The following is a 26,235-nucleotide window of genomic DNA, read 5'->3' as shown; positions in this document are numbered from 1 at the left end:
ACCGCTTTTATGATTTTTTTAAGCCTAAACACAACTGCCAGATGTGAAACACTAACATCAGCCTATAAATGAACTACAGCAGGGTCACATGACTGACTGTAATGGGAGATTTTAATTTTCTTCCAAAACACAGCATGAATTCAGCCTGCTTTTGTGAATCCAGTTTTCTTGTCATTGTGATTCTCATTTATGGTATCTCATCTTTTTCCTATTAGAAATCACTTATCATTTTATTTGATTTTGCGGAACAATTTTCAGTTTCACAATCGCTTCCAGTAAAGACTTTAAATGCCAGCTGCTTCAAACTTTACTAGGAGGCTGTTTAGCTGGCTGCATGGCTGTGCACGGCATTGTGAGCGAAGAAGACAGCCTTGTGTTTTGGCTTCATGTGACAGTGACATCATTTTGCCTGTATTTAAATTAACAACTTAAATGTTTTCATGTTGCGGGGCAATAACTAACCCCTGCAACAAAAGAAATCATCTGTTCAACCACATCGCTGGCACAGAATCATCCACCAATAAAGCAAACATTTTGAAACGCTAAAAAAGTCACTGGGGAATTAACTCATAAATTCAGAAACAAGTCACCCTGAAATCATTATACTACAGCTGACATCAATGTGCACAACTCCAAGCCATCCTCTTTTCACTGCAGTATAATCCCAAAGCAACTGTGTGGTCTCTGCAGAGTTACAAATTTTAGGGTTATGTTATTCACTGAAATAATCGTATGCGCAGAATAGTGTATCAAACTGATGTCATGTCAAGTTAATGTATTTTAAATATTCCAAATCTTTAACAACACGTTATTTGATCTCTGAATTCTCAACTTTTATCAGCAAGATTCTTGACTTTTATTACAAAAGTGGTCGCCATTTGCACATATTGTCCAACTGTAGGGAGAAAAACCATTTTGGATTGTCCAGTGCTGGTTTGAGTGGAAACTCCTGTGGTTTAGCATAATAAATAGAGTAGAATAAGAATGTAAACGTCAGTCGAGGTGAGGGACTCCCTCATAAAGAAAAACTCAAAAGGCGCTCGATATGATTGATGGTCTGTGGGAGTGAGAATGGCACTCGGTGTACACAGAGAGTGTGAAGCAGAGAAAGGCTGCAGGTCCTGGCAGGCGCCGTTCAAACTGATAATATGAAGGCTTCATAACTGGATGAAAAGAGCTTTAAAGTGTCTTTCGCATGTTAGTAAAGGCAAAATCGGCTAATAAGGATCCCAGAGGGATGTTAAATCATGTTAAGACATCCTGGGAAATGACGCTTTTGAGCATTTGCTTGTTGGTTTAATTCATAAAATGAAGTGTTGTTTTATGTGTCCATTCCTGCGACGTGTTGGAAAATTATGGGAAACCGTTACTGACGTCAGGAAGCATGACAAGTCGGACAAAGACACAGAGGAAGAATGAACGCACAGGACATATTTTGGGGCTTTTGATTTCCGAGCTCAGTGTTGGTAACATTATAAAAGTCGATGTAACGAGTGTGAAGTGTGTGGCCAATTATTGCTCCAGAGGCTGCTGCGGTCAGAAGTAATGAAGTGTGATTGCCGACTGACGCGCTGCAAGCCAAAAGCAACATGTTTTTATAAGATCTCTGGTAACAAGACCATGTCTCAAAATAAATAGGCCAGATGTTTTGCTAACACATTCAATATTGTTAAAATGAAGTGGATCCAGCGTGGAAATTGGGAAGATCAGCCTAATTTGTCCCAGTTTTGATAACCGTTTTTCCTTTGTAAGTGAAATGATTTCACATGTTCTTTATAATTAAGAGAGTCATAATATCTCTCTTGTTTGCATGCAGTCCTCATATACAGAGCAGAGCACGCTTGCCATAAAAACGTCTTTAGCTTTACCACTTTTGTGAAGCACGCGCTCTCACCTCTGTTACCAAAGATTCAGCCCCAACAAAAGGGATAGTTTGAATGCTGAGGTGTGAGCGGAGGCGGTGCATCAGAGTCTGTAATCCAGGCTTGGCAAGTCACATGCATCCGTGTTGTTTATCGTGATTAGTTCTCCCAATATTTCTTTCTTTACCGCTGTATTAGGCAGAAGGACGCCTACAGCACGAACCACTGAATGGATTATTACTAATAAGCAAATATTGGCATGCTAACATGCTAAACTAAAAATAACAAGAATGGTTAACATTATCCATATATTGTTATGGTGAGCATGTTCGCATGCTTATGTCAGCATTTAGCTTTAAATGCCACTCTTTTCAACTCTGCACTTATGTGGCCGTAGTTTCCGATTTCAGAAGTTATTCTTCCGACTTCATTGTGTTCATTTGCTCTGAGGTGAAGAGGGCACAACATGAGTTGTGTTTTAATGCTAAAAGCATTTAAACAAGAGGTTGATGGCTGTTTACTGTTTATTTATTTTTCTACATATTATTTTATAGTTTATATATTTTTATATTTCATGTAGATCACTTCACGTGGACAGCATATAACATTAACACCAAAACGTGGTTAAAAATTGATATTAAATACTGTATGTGCATCAATAAAAAAAAGTTTCTTACCACTGACAAAACATTGCTGTTTATGCATTTATAACATCAAGTCAGCAACTCCTGTTATAAAATAACGTTATCAATGTCAGAAGGCTCCCCTCGCATTCTTTATAGTTAAAAATGTACTTGCTTGCTACAGCTAACAGCTGCATATACTAAAATGTGCAACCATTAAAGTAAATGATAGCTACTAGGAACAAAATAACGAAATATATAACTTTTTAATGTCAATTATTGATGCTGTTTTCATGCCATTTCTGCTGCTCTGAAACGTCACGCAAATGTCACAACTCTGCAACTCAGGCATCACCAAAATTTTCCAGTTTCCCACTCGTAATTACGACTTTGGAGGGCTGTTCGTGTGCTCATAACTCGTAAATATGATATTTCTGGGGAGCATGTGAAGGCAGCATAAGAACAGCATCACAGAGCCGCTCTTGATGTTTTTTCAGCAGTTGTCAGTGACACAGAAAAACATCATAACAACATAAAACAGTGCCGTTTAAAGCCTCTACAACTGTAAACACTTGCCACTCCAAAGAGCTCCTGTTTTATCTTTTATCATACTCCTTCCTCTTCTGCCTCCATCCTCTTCATCCTGTAAAACATTGTCATGAAACCTGTCACATAAATCCAGACCAGGGACCTTTAGTTCTCCCTCAGCCTCTAATGACTTCGTCTGGCTCCAGCGGCGCTCTCTGTCATCCTGTCGTCCGCTCTGCGGGGGGACAAGGTTTCCTCTCAGCCTCCTGGCCGGCCCTCAGTGACCCCTGTATTGAGCTTGCTCTAATTTACTGTCTTTCCCATCTTTATTTATCAGGGCCAAGTGGCACAGCCAAACAATAACATGCAGCTCCTTCGGAAGGAAGTATTAGTGGATTACATAGTGGTTTACTTTTCCTGGGCCAGGACAGATTTGTGCGGCTGGCCTCTTTGTCGAGGTCAGCATTATGCAGAGGCTTCTGCAGCTGGATCATACTGTACTTTAGTGTAGTTATTTCAGATGATTTGTCAAGAGCCATATGTTTGACTGCTACAGATGTTATTGTTGATCGGCCTGGAAATGAAGAGACATTTAATCCATCAAACTCTGCAGACAGATGCTGAAACACCTCCTCTAACTCCTGCTTACAGCTGTTTGATTTACTCATTTTACAAATAAATAAGCTACTGCTGCAAACAAGATGATAGCTATGAATATCTCTTATACACGAGGATGTTGATCTGATCGTTGTAACAACAGGATTCCAATTATGTGCAAGATCACCCCAAGCATAACACAAATCAGCATCACATACAGAGGTCAGAGAAACAGCATTCCTGCACAATTAATGCACAATAACAAGGACGGCCAAAGAAAACAACATCCGAACCAGACATGGAGGGTAAACAAAGCAGCAGCGGCAGTGCAGATGTTGATAACCAGGAAACACAGGTGCATTTGCTCCAGATTTGGACATTCTCTGCCTTCAGTGGGGTCGACCACCCGCTGTACGTGGCCTAAATCTACAGAGCAGCCCTTAACTGAACCTGCAGCATGAGTGCAGCATGAGTTTTACAGAGTTCGTACACTCATGAAAAAAATGGAATTTGCAAAAAGCAATTTGTAGGCCTGGAAAGAAGGACAATATTTTCAAAAATAAATCCTGTGGGCCCACATGTTTGGAAAGCATGTTTTCTATAAAAACAATCACCAAGTAATTTTAAAAAAAAAAATTCTCTAAAAATCACCAAATAATATTTTTTAAAAATGGACAAAATTCTTTAAAGAAAACATGCCTGCAGGCCTGTGATTTTGGAGGGCATATTTTCTTTTTAAATTGGCCATAAAATAAATATAAAACATAGCCATTTAAAGTTGTATGCCTCTCCCAAAAAAGCCAGAATAAAAAACGAAGGTCCTTCCCAATGCTTAAAAATTTATTTGACATTCCTCCCCCGAATTTGCAGGCTGAGACAGAATGAAAACTATCTCAAGACATTGTGAGACAGCTATTATGGCTGCCTGCAAAGTCTAAAAGAAATCAGCAGATGGTTAACGGCATTTTAATGGACACAATCATCACTTTTAGCACCCATGGATCAGTGCTATTTGTGTCTTTTTGACAAGTGTAATTTGCACTAATTGTGTACTGTTTTTTAATTCAGAAAGTGCATCTCGGGGCCCCATAATCCCTCTACACAAAGTGCACATTGTAAAGTCAGCCAAATAAATCAAACAGGGTGAGATAGTGAGATAGAATAAGTTGATTTAGCGTGATATAATAAACTGCGGTGTACTGTGTGCATTACTGTGCTTTAACTCATGTACAGGGCTGACAGCTGATTCTTCAGCAGAGGGGTTTACATGTTTGGGGTTATTAAATAAAAACATTAAATCGTGAGCTGAAAAGACTTTTTGTGTCCTTGCAGAGAGTTCAACAGCGAAATTATAGCAACCTCTGCTGGTAGACTGTCACCTTCACATTCACCCTGCATTTTTAAAATCAATCTATTATTTAAAAAGTGACCTTTTGTCTTTTATGTCATGCTGTATATCTATTCAGCTATGTGAAGAAATATAGAGTCATCGTATTCTTACTTACTGATAAACAATAGCTTTCTAGCTGTGACATTTTTGGGAGACGGAAGGATGAATAATTCACTTTTCCACAGTCTGAAGAACAGATGGTGCAGACTCCAGGTCCCCATAGATCTGCCATCACATAAAAATACAAGCAAACTCAAAGGTAATGTGCCTGGATGTGAAAGATGGACAGTGTGGCCTTAATGTGACATGTGACTATTGTTATTATAATATCCAAAATTCTGACAGAGGAATTATTGAAAAGAAAACATTGTCTTTACCAAAGCCACTGCAACTCAGTTCTGCTAAATGGAAAAAAAAACTTTTTTCGCTAGTTTCTTTTGTGTTGTTTAAAATTCCTGTCGCATGGCTGTGTGATTTTTTTTTTAACTTGCTGACACATGTTGCAGGACTGCATGGCTTCTGTTGTTGATTATTGATGGAATTTTGTGACGTTACTCATTGATAGATTACCGACCTGGCACAGGGGGCCCAAAGTGTCAGGGGGCCGCCCTGCTTTCAGCTGCAAAATGTTACTCAGAATATCAAAATAATACATATCGACCAGAAAGAGACAGTAAATGAACCTAAGGAGTCACAAACCTCAATGAGATATAAAATGACCCCAAAGGAACACAAAATGATCAATAAGAAACAAAATTAGCTCAAAGAGCCACAAATGACCTCAAAGACACACAAAATGACAACAAAGAGGCACAAAATAATCTCAGTTAGACACAAAATGACCCCAATGAGATACAAAACAGCCACAATGAGACAGAATTATGATTATTATGAAGAAAATTAGGGCTGAATTTGCACAATTGATTGCATCATGTACAACACACAGCCCATCCTTGATTTTTATATGGTGTGATTTATTATTTATTTATTTATTTATTTTATTTTATTTTACACTGTGTGCTGTGTTGCATTGTATCCTCTGTGTTCTGTGGAGTATGTTGTCTTTTATGTTGTTTTATATGATGTATTGGATGTGTTTTTAATACTTGACGGCAACAAAATTACCCCTAGGGGGGGATAATAAATTCAAACTTGACCTTGAACTTGACAGCAACCACAAAGAGGCAAAATCATCTTAGTTAGATGCAAAATTATCTTTAGAACAAAATTTTCACAGACACGAAACAACAAGGAGACACAAAATAACTAATAAGAGACAAAAAGGTGACTAAAAGGAGACAAAAAAATGACCTGAAAGACATAAAATTACCTAAAAGAGACACAAAATGTCCTCAAAGAGACACAAAACTACAAAAAGTTTCTGTATGTCCTTTTGCATATCTGTGCCCAGAGACCCATCATCTCATAATACACCCATGACTTCACTGGCTGTGTGCTGTATGTGTATAAATACACTATATATACCATTTTCATTCAAGAGATTATTTTTTAATTAAATACTTTAATTTTCCATAAAGACACTAACCCACACTAGCTCCAAAAAGTAGCTTTCTCCACGTGTTGTATTTATATCCAGAGTGCAATGAGCGTATTTGTCCTTGTGGAGGAGCACTAACCCTCCTCTCACAGCAGAGTGTGAAACTGAATATATCATCGCTTGGTTTTCAGTTGGTCCTGTGCTGATGCTCGATGAGTCACTTCCACTCTCTGTGACAGACTGCCAACAGCTGCAACTTCATGTCTGTGTGCATGTGTGTGTGCCAAGTTCTATTTATATCAACAGCCCTCCTCTGCAAACACAACATAAAATACATCATGTATCTTCACATAAAACACAGCTCTTAAAACAACACTAAACACCCCCTGTCAAAGCTCAATTTAGCAAAGTATAAAGTGTGCATTTTCATAGTGCTAATTTCAGGGTGCATGTCGCTCTCGAAAAGTGAACGGGTGAATCTCACTGCCAGCTGCACTGCAAGATTAAACCCCTTCATGCGTAAGCAGGAGATCCTCGTCTCCTCCAGGTATCACATTCTCTCCTGGTCTCAAGCTCCTTGTTTCTTTTCTCACCTCTGATTAAATGTCTCCTTGTATCTGCGATACTCTCTCTTTAAGTCTTGGCTGCATCTGTGAGATTCTGATAGTGTCCAACTCTTTAATAGCTACAACGCTGTTCTTTTCTTAGGTGTAAAGTGTGATTTATTTCAGTATTTAATGCCTCTGAAGCTCTGTAGTTAACATCTTAAAGCCATTTGTACTGGTGCTCAAGGTATCAGAAAATCATACACAAGGGACAGGTCACCACAAAATAAAAAAAACATACTTTTCTTCTTACCTGTTGTCTGATTTATCAGTATAGATTGTTTAGGTGGGAGTTGCAGAGTGTTGGAGATATCAGTCATAGAAATGTCTGCCTTCTCTCCAAAATAATGGAACTAGATGGCAGCTTGTGGTGCTCAAAGTGCCCAAAAAATTAATGATAAAACCCCACAAAACTCAACAGCAGTGTCCTTTTACAGGAATCATGACCCAGTTACTCAAGATAATCCACAGACCTTGTTGTAAGCAGTTTGATGGAGGAACTATTTACTGTCCACCAATTGTGGATGATCTCGAGTAACCAGGTCATTATTTCTGGAAAATTACTTTTAAAATTACTTCTCTACAGCCGATATCTCCAAAACTGTGAAACTCACCAAAACAATCAAGATTGATAAATAGCACTACAGGTAATAGGAAAATCCCTATTTTTGTTTTTGGGGTGACCTATTCTTTCAAGTTCAACTAAGAATTACTTGTACTTTACTTGAGTATTTATCCTACTTATTATTTACGTTTCGGGCTAATCTTCCTCTGAATTCAACTGTTAAAGTAAGATTTATAAAACAAAATAATGATGCATGATTATTATGCATTTGAATTTATGAGATACATAGTCTGAAATTGACGGGTGCTCAAAGTTTTAATAAGTGAGTGCAAATTTAGGGAAGTAGCAACTGACTGAGAGTCACACAAGAAAAGTGCAGTTGCGAGTTGTCCATTGAAATTGCCAAATTTCTTGTTAGGGAGCACAGTGTGATGCAGTCTCATAGTAGTATTTTAAATGTGAGAATTTTAAAGTAAAGTGTTGAAATGGACTGTGGATGATTAAAATATAATGCATGCCTTTCAGGTCATGTTACTGAGTGCTGCCATTTGCTTGGCAGCAGCACTTTGAGCAAAAATCCTTTAAGTAAGAGATTTGAATACCTCCCCCTGACTTGCAAAGACAGTGCTAAGCAGAGTATGTGGACACAAGATCATTGTATTATCCTCCACTGTACAAGGTCATCTAAATTTGTGGGGGTGCTTTTATAATGTGCAGAAAAACAGCTGAGGTGAGTAACTGTCAAAAGATTTCCCTTGATTACTAAGAGGATGATTATGTTTGCATTTTGCTTGAAGATATCTGATGGCGGCAGAAAGTTAATAAGTTATACTGTGAGCACATATTAAGTTGCATACGTCTTTGGTGGTCTTTGTGTCTGTGCATTTACTAATTAAGCTTAGCACTCCCTGATCTATTGCCCTGTTTACCTCCAGTTACATGCTCCGCAATCTGTGATGAAACACGAGTCCGTAGGGGTGACCGGTGTCAGGGAAAGATGATCAGGACGGTAGCCTGGGATGACTCGAATACTTTCCACGGTCATGTTAGGGTTTGCTCTCCCCATTTTAGAGCTGAAGCTGCGAGCGTGAGGAGCAGAGGGAGAACTGGTTACAGAAAAACAAAGATTTAAGCAGAGAAGAGATGGATATGTTGTAGCAGGTCTGACGGCTGTTAAGGAAGATCACTTAGCAGGAGTAATTGTGCCTAATTTGACACATTAAGACTCGTAATTATGTCTGACAAACAGAGCAGCCAAAGGAAACCATCCACCAACAAGAACATCAAGAAGCTGCGCACCATCAGCATGGTGTGCAGCCTGACGGGCAGCTGGCAGAAGTGGGTGACGGAGAATGAGAAGAAGCAGGCCAGTGAACCCAGTGGCTGGGCTCCATTTTCACTGGGAGGACCAGCAGAGGTACCCAGAAAAACATGGGTCCCCAAGAAGCATCCTCACACTCAAATCCAGCCAACAGAAGCTCCCCAAAACCATGCAGTCACCTCCAAAGAGGTTCAAAAGACATTAACTCCCCAAAAAGATGCATCCAAGACTGAGGAGGTTAAGACTTCAGCTGAGCCGTCAGCTGGCATCAAGGTAAAACAAGTGGTGAAGACGGTGACCAGCGGGGTTCAGGAGAAAGGTGCTGGTGTCGCGCTCTTAACCGAGAGGATCAAAAAGGAGTCTGGGCCATCAGATGAGGAGATTGACAGGCTTCTGAAGAAGAAAAGTTCACCTACACGCCGCAGAAAATGCTCCAACATGGTGTCATCTCTGACCAAAAGCTGGAAGCAGGTGGAGAAAGAGCAGAACGTTGGTAAAGAAGGAGCAGGACCAGGAGACGGACGCTCATGTGGTGGTGATAAAAGTGGACATCCTGACGTAGTGAAGAAAACACTGGACAAAGAGGATATTCAAACAAACAGGACAGAACAAAAAGACTCTGATGAAGACTCTGAGTCAGCGATAATGATTAAAAGGCCCTCTGTCTCAATGTGAGTACAATTGCTGTGCTTCATTTTGCTTTTCTAGGAAAGAGAGAAAGTTGTTTTGAATGGAAATGGTTTTTAAAGGCTGAAAAACAAGGCCTTGCCATTGATAATAAATTCTTAAAATATTTTTTCTTACTTCCTAAAAGGAAAACATGACTGCCATAATGACCATCTGTTTATTAATTACTCGCTACACATTATCACTACTTTGTTTTTTTTTGTTATTGTGTGACTTTGGTGAATCAGAAATAACCCTTTAAAACCCAAAATCACAAAATAACACATCGGTGTAGTGGTAGACCAGCAGCTCCTGTGTTCTGTGAGTTAAAATCACTGTTTTTGTCCATTGGGTCTGGCTTTGAAGAGAGCATAGAAAGGGATGTCTGTTTGGGAAGTACTGAGCATATGACCGGATAAATGAGACTTGGACTCTTCTGCTCAAATTGCGTGAGAGTTTGTAAACTGATGTTTTGATACAGTTTTGCTGTTGTTAAATGCAGACCCTATGAGTTCAGTTTATCAAGACTTTTTTCCATTTTTGGATTTTTTGTTCACAGTTGAGGCATGCTGGAAAAGGAAGGTTTTCTTCACAAAATTTACATAACATAGGGTGAGTAATTGATATACAAATGGTCACTGGGGGAGGTGCAGTCTTCCATTGAGAAACAGGATACAGAGGCAAGAAATTTGACAGTGACAGATCAATCTTAAGTGTTAACCAGTGGTAATTGTAGAGTTAAATGCTGCTTAATTTGACAGGATGGACAGAAATTATATCCCCTGGTGCATGAGAAGGTCAAGTAGTTGTGTCTTCCAAGAAGTTGCAGTTTCCAAAAAGATCAAGTTTCTATTCCATGACAACTTAAAATAACACAGTCAAAAGTATCTTACGGTACTTTGGATTCAAACCACTGAATATCTGGAGTGGCAGGCATCCTGGTCTCATGTGTAAACAGAGAGGTGTCATTGGAATAATGAACTTTACTTTTGTAATAAGTGAAGTTTTAAGGCTTGAAGACAACATTTTAATTTCATAATTTTTGAGTCATTGTGGTTTGTTTTCTTCCCCACATATCATGATCACTTCATTCAGAAACCTCTCGGTTAGGTCTGTAATGACCTTAAGTCCAAATAAAAAGGTATCAGCTTCTTACTTTTGAATATTTGCAGCTCCTTTTGCGCCTTGCTGGTTCAAAACAGATACTGACTGTATTTTGTATTTCTATTTATTTGTAATACAATCTGCCATCCCTCTCAGGTACAAAAAAGAAGCTGAGGATGCCAACAAGATCAACACCCTCTCCAAGAAATACAGCGCTGTGGGAAACCTCAAGAGCCGCTGGCAGAGCTGGGCCTCGGAGCACACCGTCAACCAGAAACTGAACCCCTTCAGTGAATATTTCGACTACGATTACTCCATGTCCCTCCGCATCCAAAAGGGCGAAGAGGGTTACGGACGCCCCAAGGAGGGCACCAAAACTGCAGAGAGAGCCAAACGTGCTGAGCAACACATCCATCGAGAGATATCTGACATGTGTTACGTGATCAGGACTATGGCTGATCCGGACCCGGATGGGAAGACGCGCATCACGTTTGGACAGCTGTTTGACAGATACGTTCGGATCTCTGATAAGGTGGTGGGGATTCTGATGCGAGCCAGGAAACACGGGAAGGTGGCGTTTGAGGGGGAGATGCTGTGGCAGGGCCAGGATGATGGAGTGATCATTACTCTGCTGGTGTGATGTTAACACCTGGGTCAGAGTTGTGCTGCAAATCCTCTTACAGCTACTTGTGAAATAACCTCCGCCATTATCAAGCAGGGCTAAGAGGAGGATTTAAAACACGATTTGACCTGGGTCTAGTCAATGGACGCTTGCAGAACAATATCAAAGGAGTATGGAGACTACAAAGCTTTCGGGCAAGTCTGTGTGGATTATCAAAAGAATATTTTGCTGTTATTTATGTCTTTCTGTCAGTGTTATTGACATTTGAGTTGTAGCTGCCATGCACATGCTTTAAAAATGACTTTGAAGTTTTAAATCAGGAGCTCCGGAGAGTTAACGTTCAAGCTTTTGCCTGCGTAAGTCTCATACAGAGTTCTCACACGTGTCTCTTTCACCCTCTCTTTATGGCTTATGTTAATGAGATGCTTGACGATGTGTTAATGTACCAAATAACCAGCAGCTTCGCCGTGTAGCGCAGCGCAGTAATTCAAACACGGATTGGGTTTCAGTGCCTGAATACCTGCAGCTCAGCATTCATTAAACAGCAGCAGGCACAATGCAGAGGAACAGAGCAGACCACAGCACTTTTAAATCTCACGGCCTGCTCGACTGGGGCTTTAATGATTAATGTAAAGGGTGACTATGGCTGTCTGGGGAAAAAACTTTCCTTTTCATATCCTGTTATTGAGTGTTGGTGGAATCATCGGAATCTGTAGAATTATACAGAAACAATGCTAAAAGCTACTTTTAGTGTCTGAGAAATAAGGACGAGGATTCAATAAACTGAGGATGCTTCCTGTTTTTTTTCTTTTTTTAAACCATTTCAGCAGAAACATGCCACATTGAAGCATACTGTTCATTTGCAGCCATGTTGGAAGAAGCAGATGTTGGTATTGTACATATTTTCAAACCTCAAATACATTACATTTGTTTCTAAAAATGACATACTTCTGATTACATGTATATGAGCAAACTTTGTCATTGGGTGGTGGAGATAGTGGTGAACTGTGTGTCACCTAGGTAAGACCAGCCTGTTATTGTTCATAAGTTGTCAAATACTGCCACTTTGTCAGTAATTTCGGCCTAAGATACCAATGCAAAAGCCACCTGATACTCTGCCGAGCAGCATCAGTTTGTTACGTGGCCGAACAGACCTTAAACAGTGTTATTATACACACATACGATACATGGATGGGCGGCGTCAAGTGATAACACTGTGTACTATAAGGAGCGCAAAGGTCCATATAGGCATGCAGAAAGGAAGGTGGTTGGGTCCAACAAACCCTGGACTTTTACTTGGAGCCCAGTGTATGCTTCCCATATGAATAGAGTCAAACCATGATGTTTTTTTCCTAAAACAACCATGTGCTTCTGTTAACATCCTGGCATTGTTAGCGGCATCCTGGAACATCAACAGCAGAAGCAGGAGGACACCTAGAGCGTAATATCGCAGTGGATGTCCACTGACCAAGTGCCGATATATGACAACTTGAGATGAGAATGTGTTGCTAAGACAGCTGCCAGTCTGCAGCTCAGGGTTTGAGACCAACAAACAGCAACACCTGTTATTTTTATAGCGAGAAATCTGCAACATTTCCAGCCGTAATTGTGGCCCCTCCTTTGGAGCACACTGGGCTGTTGTTGATCCACCTGCTTTTTTGGGCAATTTTATCAAACTTTATGAAAATCACACTTTAATTCAGAATTGTGATTTTCGGTGTTGTGGTGCATTTTGTTTGAAGTTAATTGAAATCTGTTTTAAAAACTATTTGTTGAGCTTTTCTCATTGTGTTTTCACCATCATGAGTGCTAGCACAGTCACCAATCATCCCAAAAGTAGAAACTCTTTAAACAATGTTTTTGATCCTCACAATTTATCAATCAATGGGTCCCAGTAACTGTTTGGGAATCTGACACGGTGCAGAAAGGAAAGTTTCTGTAGACATTCATGGTTGTTCCAAAAACTAAACAAAAAAATCCTTGCTGTAGATGCACTGTAGAACAAAACATCTTTTCTGGTTGATTTCCTGATTTCCTCTTCTTTAACACAAATTTGACAGTGTAATTATATTTGTTTAACAACTTCACAAGAACATAATTCTCTTTTCATTTCTACCCTTTCTTTTCTCTCTTTCTTTGTCTCTCTTTTTTAAGTACTCTGGAAGTTATGACTCATTTACACACACACACACACACACACACACTTACTGTATATGACGTTTATCAGTTAACAGAAAGTCAGAGAAACCCCTCAGACAGGCTGAGCACACCTTTAAACAAAAGAAGAAACCAGGAAGACAGCAGGACGTGCATACCAAGAGACACACCTGTTACGCAGCACACAGAGGAAATATGCTGAAAACAGCAGACTGTCTCTGTGACTGTCACCTACATTATCTGTTCATCACTGCAAGAGATCAATCATGAAATGTCACAGTCAAATAACGTGACACACACACACACACACACACACACACACACACACACACACAGGCAGGCAGGTAGCGGATTGGGCCCTGTGTGACATTTTTTTTAAAAACATTTTCAAATCTGTCTCCTACTACCCACAGAGATATTTCACTGTTAAAGGCGACCTATTACATTTTTCCTTATTTTCTGTGATAATGTTACAGTGTCGGATTTCCATAGTAAACATGGCCAGAGCTTCAAATAATGAGGTTTAACGCTGACAGGTGATTTTTTTTTTTTACCTTCAACAGAGTCAGGCTAATTTTTGCTGGATAAGCTAAGCTAATCAGTTGTTGGTAGCTTCATACTGAACAGAGAGAGTTGTATAGAGCTTCTTAACTCTTAGCAACAAAACCAAAAAAGCCTGTTTTCCCAAAATCCGAGCTATTCCTCAAAATTATCATTTTTTAACTAAAATATGTTCCAGCTCTTGTGAGTGTACCTTTGGTCATTTTGGCCCTGTTCCCAGGAAGAAACTCAGATCTATCACAGGGTACAAGGTACAAGGTGGATTTATTTGTTACAGCTGTGTCCATGTGCAAAATTATAATGAAAATGTCTATTTTTCCTCTGGTTATTTACATGTGTGTTTGCGTATGCTTTATTTTTTTCATTTTCTTGTAATTTCTTTCTTACATTTCACTGCGCATGTCACCTGCTGCTGCATGTATTTAAATCATTTTGAGTGTAATTGTAAATAAATGTGCTGAATGAATAAAATGATCATGTCTGGTTTTACCTGTAGGCAGGGCGGATTATGAGACATTTGGCCCCCCTAGCCACAGACATGCAAAAGGACCCACCACCTTATCTACACAGGAGCCAGACAGACAGACTTTGTGATGGTTTTGGTTTTGCGTCTTGTTTTGTTGTTTTGTAACTGTTTGTAGTCTTTTGTGTTTCTTTGAGCTTGCCTAATTGTATGCCTTCGTAGGTCATTTTGTGTCCTGTTTTGCCTCATTTGGTGGTTTTGTGTCTCTTAGTAGTCATTTTGTGTCTCATTTAGGTCACTTTGTATCTTTTTGCTGTTTTTGTGTCTCTTTTTATGATTAATTTGTTTCTCTTGGCAGTTCCTTTGCATCTCTTTGTAATCTTTTTGTGTCTCTTTGTAGTCAGTTTGAAGCTCTTTTGGTTTGTATATGATAATCTGAACAACCTTACACTGTTCAGGTGGAGACCAGACCCTGACAGTTTGGGCCCTTGGACCTGTGCCTGTTTGGCCCGTTAAGTAATCCATCCATTCCTATAGTAATATACTGTTTATTATTGTAGTGATTTTCCATAAGGGCAAGATACACAGATACAAAGAGTGTCAGGAGCAGATAGAAAGAGAGAGAGTGTTTTTTAATAACTTTATTGAAAAACTACACATATATATATATAATAAAGCAGGTCAACCATATTAAAAATAATATGGGCTTGAAAAAAAGAAAAAAAAGTCTAATTAAGTAAAGGAAAATATATTTTAAAAAATATTAATTGATGAATAAATAAATAAAATTAAGATTATTGACAGAAAATACATAAAGTAATACATTGCAAACGTTTTAACATAAATAATGCAGCACTGGTCTTAATATGAACATTCTTTTTCTGGGTCTGTTAAATTATACATTACGTTTCTCCATAACTGAGCAATTCATTTCCATATTTAGAGTTCATATAGTTTAAGGATTTGCAGTACAATAAATATTCATTATAGAAAGCTTTAAGGAAAGAGAGAAAGTGAAGTTGTTTTTTTTTCTGCAAAACTGATGAAACTTGCTTCCCCCCCTCACACCCCAGAAAGCGCTGAGCCTACACTTCCCAGGATCCTTTGAGGCGCGGCAGCAGCTGTGCGCTCCGGCTTGCCCGCAGCAAAGTGATGATAACACGCCAAACAAGGTACAATGAGAGCGCGTTGAGTTTTACATTTCGCCTGCTCCCTCGCGAGTGATGCCCAAATCTGTGGAGTAACATTATGGCTGTCGAAGGTAAGACGCCTCATCTCGCGCCGTCCACGATGGCACTTCCGTTTGTGTGTTTCATTTAACAGATAATAGTTAGTTATGGTGATAATTGGAGCTGTGTGCTGTGCATGCACGGATCAACACAGACTCAGTCGGGTCACCTGTGAAAGCTTGTGATTGGGTGATGTTTGCAGCTCTCCGCATTACGTACACTGTCCTGGTCATCTTGTCTTGTTATTACACTGTACAATAACGCCGTGCTGGTACATGATGACACGCCATAAAGACTCGTGTTAACGCGCAGCCTCTTTCTGTATTTATATTGTGTGCGTGCGCCTGGTTAACAGGTCTGCACCGAGCACAGGAGCGTCCACTTCTTTTGCATAATCATCGCGCACTCCGTGTTCTCTGGAGGACGCCGGGACACGAGGGACACGAGGGACTCTTTTCATGAGAATTAGTCTTTTAGATAATATTAAGCAGGCTTTTTTTTCTTTCTGTGGCGCAACAGAGCGCTCAGCACTCCGCTCATCTGGCAGCAGGTGGTGTGACATGTGGACCGAGGAAGTCACCAGCTCCTCCCCGTGATTGTCAAACACTTGGTGGTGTAGCTAAGGTGCTCGCTCCGGACATTAGAGGTGATGCTCGGACAATCTCCTCACCTTATCGGGGGCATCTTGTGGATCCAGAATCCGATGAGAGGTATGTTGGAGGGAGGTGGTGTCACATGCATGCAGAGGAACTAGCTTTTTCCTTCTTGAAAAGGCTTTTCCAGTTCAGTCCAGTGTGTGTTTGCCAGTGCAGGTATGATTGGTATGAGGCTGTGGCACTCCTGCATACCTAACCTAGATCAGGTTATTCATCTGAGACAGCCATTACAGGACATTTCATAGACGGTGTCCACACGTTGTGCTGTTTGACCTGAACCTGTCTCTCCTGTTTTCTGCTCTGAGGTTTACCAACGCGGGCTCATGCTGTGTTTGCTGATCAATATTTGTTTGTGCTGGCATCAATAGAAGCTGCATGCTGCATGTTAAGGACCCAAAGGTAGATGCATGTGAAACTGCTTAACTCCTGTTTGACCCAATGCAATCACTTCTCTCCTACAATTTTACAGTTTTTAGAGCAGCATTTGTGCAGTTGAAAGGGTCACATCAGCAGAGGAGTGCACCCTTTAGTGTGTAGGTTTTGTTTCAGCTTTTGAAATTGGTGGTTTTGGTGTCCATGACCAGAAAATGTAAGCATCAAACTTTTTCCTGCATCCTGGTGAATTTTTATGCACCAAATATTGCTTTTTCTGCACCAATTTATGGTGCAAATGTTTTTCAATGTTGTGGTAATAAAAGTCTTGCATCCCTCATAGTGGAAACTATGCTGGCATTGATGCAGAGCATTGTTGTTGCTCTGCTGCATGACCTCTTATGTTTTACCATCCTGAGGACCCAAAAGCAGACACATATGAAAATTCTTCACTCCTGTTTTGCCAAATGCTATTCCAGAATCTCTTTCTTTTAAAATTTTGCAGATTGTAGTGCAACATTTGTGTCATGGAAAGAGCAACATCAGCTGAACGGTGCACCTTTACTTGTGCACCTTCTGCTCAATGAGCATAGGTTTAGTTTCAACTTTGGGGGTTTCAGGGTCCTTCGCCAGAAAATGTCAAGCTTTTAATTTCCTGCATTATGGTGAATTTTTATTCACTAAATTATGCCATTTCTGCAGCAACTTATGGTGTAAATGTCTTTAAATGCTGTTGGAATAGAAGTCCTGCATCCCTCTCACAATGTTGACCTTTGCTGGTATTGATAGAAGCTGCATGCAGAGGGTTGTTGTTGCTCTGCTGCGTGACTTCTCATGTTTTCCCATGTTAAGATCCCTAAAGTAGATGCATGTGAAACAGCTAAACTCCGGTTTTCCAAATGCAATTTCAGGGTCTTTTTCTCTGATATTTTACAGTGCAGCCTTTGTGCTTAGGAAAGGGACAAATCACAGCTGTGCACCCTTTCATTCATAAGCATAGAGTTTGGGGGGATCCAGGCGACTCCTCCCCCTCAAGAGTTAGAACTTGTGCTTTTAAGCTTTGATTGTTTACCCAAGCTCAGTTAGGCCCAACTCAACCAGCGGGGTCCAGACCAGGCTGTAATTTTTCAGTATTTCTCTGGACTTGAATTGGTTTGGGTTTTCGCCAATTTAGTGTTTTCTTTGTTTGTTTGTTTGTTTGTATTTTGCCTAAATAGCAGGAGTTGCATTGGACTGAATAAGGACGAAAGAGGGAGAAAGAGGGAGAAAGAGGGGGGACTGTGAAAGAGAGAGAGAGGGAGAGTTATAAAACAATGGAGCAATATAGTGAAGAACCTGGGAAGAGAGAGAGAGGGACAGAAAATATGAAGAGAGAAAGCGGGGGGCTCCAAGGCGACTTGGTTGGCTGTGCTCGTGCCTCAGCAGGGGGAGAGATGTGTGTAACATTAAGCGGAGAGCAATAACCATCATCTGCATGCTGCCATAGACCGATTTATGCTCTCAAAGATGGAAAGGATGCTGAGCTGACGACAGACGACTGAAATAACAGACGAAAGAAGGAGAAGTTCTGTGAGGAAACGTGTCAGCCCTTTGCTCATCACAGATGTTTAAATATGAATTTCTCACACAGTAGCAATTAGTGTTTTCTAATCAGACTTGGACCTAAAACTGTTGCTGTAGTTTGGGTTCTGGTAGTGCTTGGACAGGAATTGTGCAGGTTCATGAAGGGTCGGGCCTGGTGTGCTCTGATCCAATCAAAGCTCTGCTGCTTCAGTAAAAACATGATGGTAGCAGAGGACTTTTATTTTGACAAAATTAAAGACATTTTCAGCAAAAATGTATGCATAAAAATCACCAAAATGCAGGTCCTCAAAACTTATTGGGTGAGGACCCTGAACCCCCAGTTGCATACGTATCCCTCCCAGTGTTGAAACAAAACTTACATCCTTGCTTTGATCATTAATTTACACCTGAAAGCCTCACAAGCTCCCACTGGAGATCTCAACTTTAACATCTTTTCTGTTTATACCTTTTTAAGATGCAGACATGTCTAATTACAAGTCGTGACCTACAGGTGTAAAAGAATTTGCCACCCGTTTCAAAGCTTAAATACGTCTTTATGATATACAGTGAGCACAAGATCAGCAGCTATACCACTGTCATCCTTCTAGCAGCATATCCTTCTGTATAGTTTCATTCATGCACCTCTTGAGATTGGCCTTTCAAAGCAGAAAAGAGAAAGGCGGCGCCAAAGCTGCCTGCAGATGCACACTTTGTTCCAGAGCTGAATGGTTTTAGCTGTTATCCAGTTTTATCCATCCCTTCATCCCCTTCTCTTCTTCTTTTTATCCGGGCTAACAAAGATGAATAAAAATGGTGCATTTTGACAGTATCTCTTTGTTAGATATAATAGCTTTAGATAAGCATCCTCTCAAAAACTGTGGAATTCCAAAATTATGATACGATTTTATCATTTTCATCTGAAAGAATTCACATGGCGTAATGCACGAAAGCCATTTAGCAGCAGAATACACTTTCTGAAAGCTTCCACTTTTGTTTCTTTTGTCGTCGTTGCAGAAATGCAAACACAAAGCCGCGAAGCATCAATACAATTTGTGACTTGAGCAGCTCAAGGAGCTCTGGGACAACTCGGTGCTTTCAGTCGTGATTCACTGACTTGTGTCACTGAGAGCGATGAGTTATGAGTCACGTCCCTCTCCCCTGAAGCCTCTATATCTAATATGTCTACCAGAATTTGGGAGAAAAACTGCACTTCTAAACACACACTGTGGATCAGATTTTGCTAGAGCAGCCAAAACATCTTTTACAGCCCTATACTGTGGCTGAAATATAATACTTTAAAATACTTGATCATATTGATGATGGTGCACTGCCTCAGAGAGAACGTCAGATTTAGTGTAGTGGTGGAAAATGACTCAGTGCATTTAGTAAAGTACATACTTTGAGGTACTTTGCATGATTGTTTCCATTTTCTGGTACTTTATACTCCTACTCCTTTAAAATTTCAGGTTACTTTCCAGATTTAGATTTTACAGGAAAAAAACACACGCTTGTCACCCTTTCTTGTCACATTTTAGACGTCTTTAAGTTGTTTGTAGCTTCACCAAAGAAACATTTCCCATCTAAACTTTTCAGATGGTTTTGTTTAAATAGCTAATTCAAAGTCCAAAGAGGAAAAAAATACATAGTATTTCTCTAAACAATGTAGTAGAATCAAAGATAAAGTCCGAAAAATTAGTATAAATATGTGCAGCATAACTTTCTCCCCTCCTATTTCCAGCCTCATTAATCATCATAATGTTGTCATAATAGCAGAATTTTAAACTTTGATGTGACACTAGTGGAAATGAAGGAACAATACTTCTTTTGATACCCAGGAAAAAGAAAAAAATATGTCCTAGGCTTGCAAATTTTGAAAGCTACAATGTCGTGACGAGTACTGTTTTCCCCTTCTGAGTCTGTGTGTGTAATCATGGCGAAATTTTGTCCTGGCGACCCCACTTGTTGTGGGAAGCGCCACAGAATTTGTTTGATCGCTTTGCCAGGTGTTTAGATCTGTGCGAGGACAGATTTTGTCAAAGTGAAAAATGTTGCATTAAAATGCAGTCATGAAAACCTCCTGGTGTGTAGCTGAGATCAAAATGAAGGCTAAGTTCTGAGTGGTCCAAGCAAGAGCACCTGAAGTGAGGTGGTAGGAAGCAGGAAAGGGGCCATTGCTTCACTTTGTGTTGCAGATTGCTGTATCGTGGCTGTAGTGAACCCATCGCCAGATGGTCTGTGGTTTTTTCTCCTAATTAGCAACCTGCACACAGTGCTGGTACAGAGGAAGTCACTGAACACATACCAATGTGTTTGAGGACCAGCTGATTTTCTTCCCTGTTGTTTCTGTGAAGCCTTGGGTTGAATTTTTTTTAATAGCTTCGGTACTTTCAATACTATCATTGGTATAGTTAACAGAGATAGTTTTGATTTTAATATATTATCAACAATGTATCTAAGTATTTGCACTTTTGACAACCTTATCTCATGAGTCCTCAGATTTTTGAACCAGTGGGCTACTACATACCTGTATATAAAATAGTTCAAATTATTTCCCCCTTCACCAGCTAAAACTGCAAAATACTGTTTGCACATTGATGCATCAGCACAGTTTATATTAACCAGTATTTTTATGTTTAATAAATTAAGTACATTTTGCTGCTAAGAATGGAGTATTTTTACCTTGTTGTATTGATGCTTTTAGATCTGAAAACTTCTTACAGCTTCTCTACCGTCAGCTGAATTCATGATTTAGACGTTGCTCTGAAACTGAGTGGTTCACTGAAAGGAAATGAGTGAGTGATTAATGGGACAGTCGAATCTTTTGAAAAGAGAATGACATTGTTTAGAGCTTCTCAGATGGGAAGTCTTACATTACTCTTCACCAAGGGGTTTGTGGATATTTTTAGACCAAAAAGCAAATAATCAAATCAAAAAAGAAAGTAAAGAAGGCATGTACGTGTATCATCCTACTTCTGTTGTTTCTCCTCTCTTTGCCCTCAGATGACACTTGATTGGTTTTCATAGTGCAGCATACTGATCTGCATTTCTAAATTTACCACAGTAGGCTTAAAAATCCAGCTTTTTTTTCTTAGTGGGGCTCTAATTAAAACTGGTGTTTATTTCTCTGCGGTAAAAGCAAAGCTCTCCCTGTGGATCGGACAAAGCTCCCTGCAGCACCATCACATCTAATTCACGATGTGACGTTTGAGAGAAATCACAACAACTCTGCAGTGTCACTGTTTTCTGTTCCAGTGCTCCACCAACCCCTCTAAGACACAAGAATATAGGTCAGCTATTTAATAATTTATAACACATGAGAAGACAATAAGCTCTTTGAGAAACTAGCACTTTGGAGAGTGCCTTCCGCCGTTTGAGCGCTACTTTGAAAGGCACTTTCACTTAGATGCTTTTGGCAAATTCAGTCTGTGCAACAGGAGAAAAAACTCCCCACAAATTTCTGCAAAGCTCCGTACTGATAATACTTAAAGTTCGATTTACACTCCAGAGAAAGAGATAGAGGATAAATCAGGTTCTTTATAGTGTGACAATAGCTGCTTTTATCAAAACTCCACATCATAATCTGTTCACCGCTTCTTTGTGAGAGCATCTTTTTTGTGTTTGTGAAAATGAACGTCCCGTTGCATGCTCTTTTTAAAGTCTAGACAAGAACGTGTATCTGTAAGACAAGAGTCTTGGGGACTGTTACATCATGTGGGACAGTAAATCTGATGCCCTCTTTGAGACGGATAACATCATCTGTTAGAGAGGATGTGCGGTTTGGTCAAACCCCCCTTACACGTATTACAAGTCAGTGGCACCTGTGTTTGGAAAACATAACTAATCACAGATACAATACAGATTCATATCGGTTTTAATTAGGGGTCGCCGGATTATCGGCCTGGCCGATTATTGGTGCTGATATTTGGAACTGTATCTGTGTTTTATTTTAATGATTGCTGAAAAAATGAATTAATTAAAAAGTGCAAAGAAAGTGTCAGCATGGAAGGATTTTGTAAAATCTCAGGGAGCTTTTTTTAAATTTATTCACTTGTTATATAACTTTTCACTTGACATTATAAAAAAAGTTGCTGTGACCTTGCTGTAGCTTATACAGTGTTGAAAGTTTCAGTTTAAAGGCATTTAAACAAAGCTTTGTGCTGGAGTTTGTTAAATTCCAAATTCTAAATATTGGCAGAAAGGTTTTCATTTGTAATGTAAATCCATATTGGTTCCAAACATCAGTTATCGGTCTCATTAATTACTAATAATCGGTATCGGCCATGAAAAACCAATGCCGGTCGACCCTGAATTGCAGTATCGAGATTATTGTTCAAAAATGAATTTATATTTGTCTCCATATCGTCTATCCACAGCACAATCCAAAGTCATCTGTCAGTGCACTTGGTGCTATCAAATAAGCACCGAGTAGATTACCTTGTAGCATGAATATGTTAATTCTACTGTTTACTTTGAAAACATCAGGACAGAGGAGCAATTTATTCCTGCTGCGATAGCTCTCCAGAGTTTGCCTCAGAGGAGTACAATTATTTTTTTTTTATCCTCTTATCAGCACCTGTAGCAACATACCCTCGCTCACACAGCCTCATTTTTATACCACAGTGCTGTTTGAGGTAATCCTTTTTGGATTTATTAGACAGTTGACAGCTTAGAGAGAAACAGGACACAAGGGGAAAGAGAGAAAGAGAGAGAGAGAGGTCTGACGTGCAGCAAAGGCCCCTGGAGGAATCTGACCTGCAATGTTGTGGTTGGATGGTAACCACCCGGCCACCAGTTTGAACAAATGCTTAATGTCATTATTATGTCATATCAGGCTGGCTTTAAAAGGGTACAGGACCTTAGGGCAGTAATGACGGGTTAGATTCATAAATATATGACAGGAGCATGTGGTTATGCATGTAGATACAAATAGAAAAGAGCCAAGAACTAGACCCAATGTCCAGCCATAGCAGTGTTTACCCCCGTGGCGGAGGTTGTTCATTTTATTCCTCCTCTCTTGCCTCCGTGCGTCAAGCCTCCTTGATATGTCCTGCCCTGCTCCGCCTGCCTGTTCACCCATTCAGAAAACTCATTTCAAATCCATCCCTGGGATCCAGCCCGGGAATAGAATTAGTAGAATAAACATGTTTATTTGAGTCGCTGGAATTGGATTACATCTTCGTCAGGCTAATCAGGAGTTGCTACGGTGAGGCAGCGTCTTCCCGACCTACTCAGCAGGAATGGGATTAAGATGACAGAAGATGTAGCAAATGTCACAGGAGAGCGGTGTTGTGTAATCTTCCCTTGGGTGGACCTACAGCCATCTTTGATGCAGCATGCCAAAGTGCTGCTGCGTGGAATTTAGAGTGAGAGCTAAGCAGAAAATAAAAATAGAAAATAAGAATAGAAAAAAGTAGTAGTGGGCACAGAGTTGTCCTGTAGCAATGTCAGCATGCTCATACTAGATCATCGACATCGTAAGACTTGCATCTTTTACCTTGTAGTAAGTTTGGTCATTGAAATCACATGTCTCAGGCCTGACATGACACACTGTTTTGGGGTAACTCAGGAATGTATGCAAATTAAGTCCACTTGCATAAGTAAGATACCAAAATGATAAACACCAAAAGCTAAACCGTATAGCAAAATGCACAATTAATCTAATGTTGACCATTTAACACAAGAAAGCATCACTTTTGTTGTGGGTGTTTTCTTGTTTATTGTAAAGTTTCCAAAAAGTAGACCTGAAACAGTACTCCCTTTTCATATCACACCTGTCATAGTAAAAGAAGCACAGTTACATTAACTACATTAATGGTGGCTTAGTTAAATGTTTACTAAATTATTAAACTGTAAAGGCATTTTTCAATTTTTCAACACTTTAATGTCATTACTTTGAAAAAAACAATGAATTATTTGCCATATTTTAGTTCCTTTGGGCTGTAAGAACAGAAATAAAAGCAGACACCATCATTTTTTTTTCATTATAGGCCTATATCAAACTGTTGAGATGTCACTTCGTGGTAATGATAAAAGAGAACAAATAATGAATTCAAAATTACAGAACCTAAACTGTTATAATGCTTGTTATAAGTTAGTAAACCAACGTATATCAACTTGTTACCATGGTATTAGTAGTATTACCAGTACACTCCTTATTTCCATGAATTTATTCTAGATAATTATCATTGCAGTACTTTGAGAAACATTAAATGTATGATATCAACAACAATTGATATTTACCCTTTTTTATTTCATAAAAATTGTAAACTTATCTTTACTATAAAATGGCAATTCATCTGTTTGGTTGAGTATGGCCATAGACAGTAAAAAACATTATATAGGCCTTCGCTTCTCTCTGTGTGGTTACAACTGCTGGGTGTTGTCTGGTAGAGAGAAAATAGTCCCTACATGAAGCCGCTCACAACAAGGTCTGTGCATTATCTAACTGGGTCATGATTTATAGGAAGAGACGTTGCTGTTGAGTTTTTCAAATGTGTATTTTTTTGGCACTTTGAGTAGGCTACCACAAGCCAAGTAGTGTCTAGTTTCGTTATATTGCAGAGAAAACAGACATTTCTACGGCTGATATCTCCAACACTCGGCAACTCACACCAAAAAGAGCTAGACTGAAAAGTAGCACTACAGGTAAGAGGAAAAATATGTATTTTATTGTGTCTTTTTAATGCCTCTTACATTGGGGAAGGAGTGTTAGATGAACTATTAGCCCTCTCATGTTGTCCTTTTAATATGAAAGTACAGCTAGCAGCCCGTTAGCTTAGTTTAGCAGAAACGGGGAAGCAGCTAGCTTCTTAAAACATGTTGTTTTTACATTTCAATCTTTGCGCTGATTAAACAAACCAGGTTTAACATGTGATGTAATGTTTACAGGTGCTTTAGGTGGATTTTACTACCTCTGGGCAGAGCCAGGCTAACTGTTCCCTGGTTTTAAGTCTTTTTGCTAAGCTAAGCTAACTGGCTGCTGCCGTTAGCTTCACTTTTAGCGCACAGAAGTGAGAGTGAGAATCAAACTTCTCAACTTATCAAAAGCGAGGAGGTGAATTAACTTATTTGCCCACATGCTTCTACCAAAAGCTACTCCTCATTTTTAAATTGAGAACAATAGTAGTGCTAATTCTGTACCGTAACTTAACAAAACAGAAGAGCAAGTAAGTTTGATGTAATCAGTACTTGTGCTGCCTTCATATGCTTCTCAGAAATATCGTATTTACGAGTTATGAGCACATGAACAGCCCTCCATAGATAGATAGATAGATAGAAAATTGGGAGATTTCTATGATACCCGAGTTGTGGAGTTGTACCGTTTGCGTGTAGTCTTTGGACAATGGTAAAAACTGACATATTTCGTTATTTCGTCCCTAGTAGCTGTCATTTACTTTAAGTAGTTGCACATTTCAGTATATGCATCTGTTAGCTGTAGCAAGCAAGCAAACTTTTAACTTTATAGCACGCCAGGCAAGTATACTAACACTGATAACGTTATTTTATAACACGTGTCTGCGATTTGACGACATAAATGCACAAACATGGCAGGGAAATGGTAAGAAACTTTTTTTTAATTGAATTCACGTATTAAATATACATACATACATCACATGTAAAATGTGTCTATTCATGTAGAGTGACCTTGATAAAATATGAAAATATCTAATTTATAAAACATAAAATAATCAATAAACTGGAAACAGCTTTCAAGCTGGTGTTTCAATGCTCATAGCAGTAAAATGCAAACCAACTTTGTAGCTTCCATGTTGTTCCCACTTTTCGACCTCAAAGCACATGAATACAACAAAGTTGGAAGAACCACTTCCCAATTTGGAAACTACGACCCTCTG

General features: G+C 39.5%; 2 protein-coding genes across 7 annotated transcripts in view; both read left to right on the top strand.

Moving 5' to 3' along the window:
• The first annotated feature begins 2,452 nt into the window (after nt 1–2,452).
• On the top strand, nt 2,453–15,625 carry abrab (actin binding Rho activating protein b). Its single transcript, XM_042507247.2, has 2 exons — nt 2,453–9,660; nt 10,916–15,625. Exons 1-2 carry the CDS (start codon nt 8,903–8,905, stop codon nt 11,397–11,399), a joined length of 1,242 nt encoding a protein of 413 aa, XP_042363181.2. The 5' UTR covers nt 2,453–8,902; the 3' UTR covers nt 11,400–15,625.
• A 58-nt stretch (nt 15,626–15,683) lies between these two features.
• samd12 (sterile alpha motif domain containing 12) overlaps nt 15,684–26,235 on the top strand; it is a 145,904-nt gene continuing 135,352 nt past the window's right edge. For 5 of the 6 annotated variants that reach the window (XM_042505969.2, XM_088090161.1, XM_088090160.1 and 2 more), the window contains exon 1: nt 16,362–16,501. In XM_042505969.2, coding sequence (XP_042361903.2) covers nt 16,441–16,501 — 61 coding nt within the window. In that variant the 5' untranslated portion in view covers nt 16,362–16,440. Of the gene's footprint in view, nt 15,824–16,361; nt 16,502–26,235 lie in introns of those variants that run through there. The other variant, XM_088090158.1, reaches the window with a different exon arrangement.

The sequence above is a fragment of the Plectropomus leopardus genome, chromosome 17 (genome assembly GCF_026936395.1).
Source record: "Plectropomus leopardus strain MGB_pleo_1.0 chromosome 17, ASM2693639v1, whole genome shotgun sequence".
NCBI lineage: Eukaryota > Metazoa > Chordata > Actinopteri > Perciformes > Serranidae > Plectropomus > Plectropomus leopardus.
Note: the sequence above shows the minus strand (reverse complement) of the source record. Positions and strands in the feature narration are given on the sequence as shown.

What these genes read in the sequence shown, in the direction of transcription:
- abrab (XM_042507247.2), top strand. Translation starts at nt 8,903, where the DNA reads ATGTCTGACAAACAGAGCAGCCAAAGGAAACCATCCACCAACAAGAAC. An exon ending in AAAAGGCCCTCTGTCTCAAT is followed by an intron (nt 9,661 to 10,915) that starts GTGAGTACAATT and finishes CATCCCTCTCAG; the next exon opens with GTACAAAAAAGAAGCTGAGG.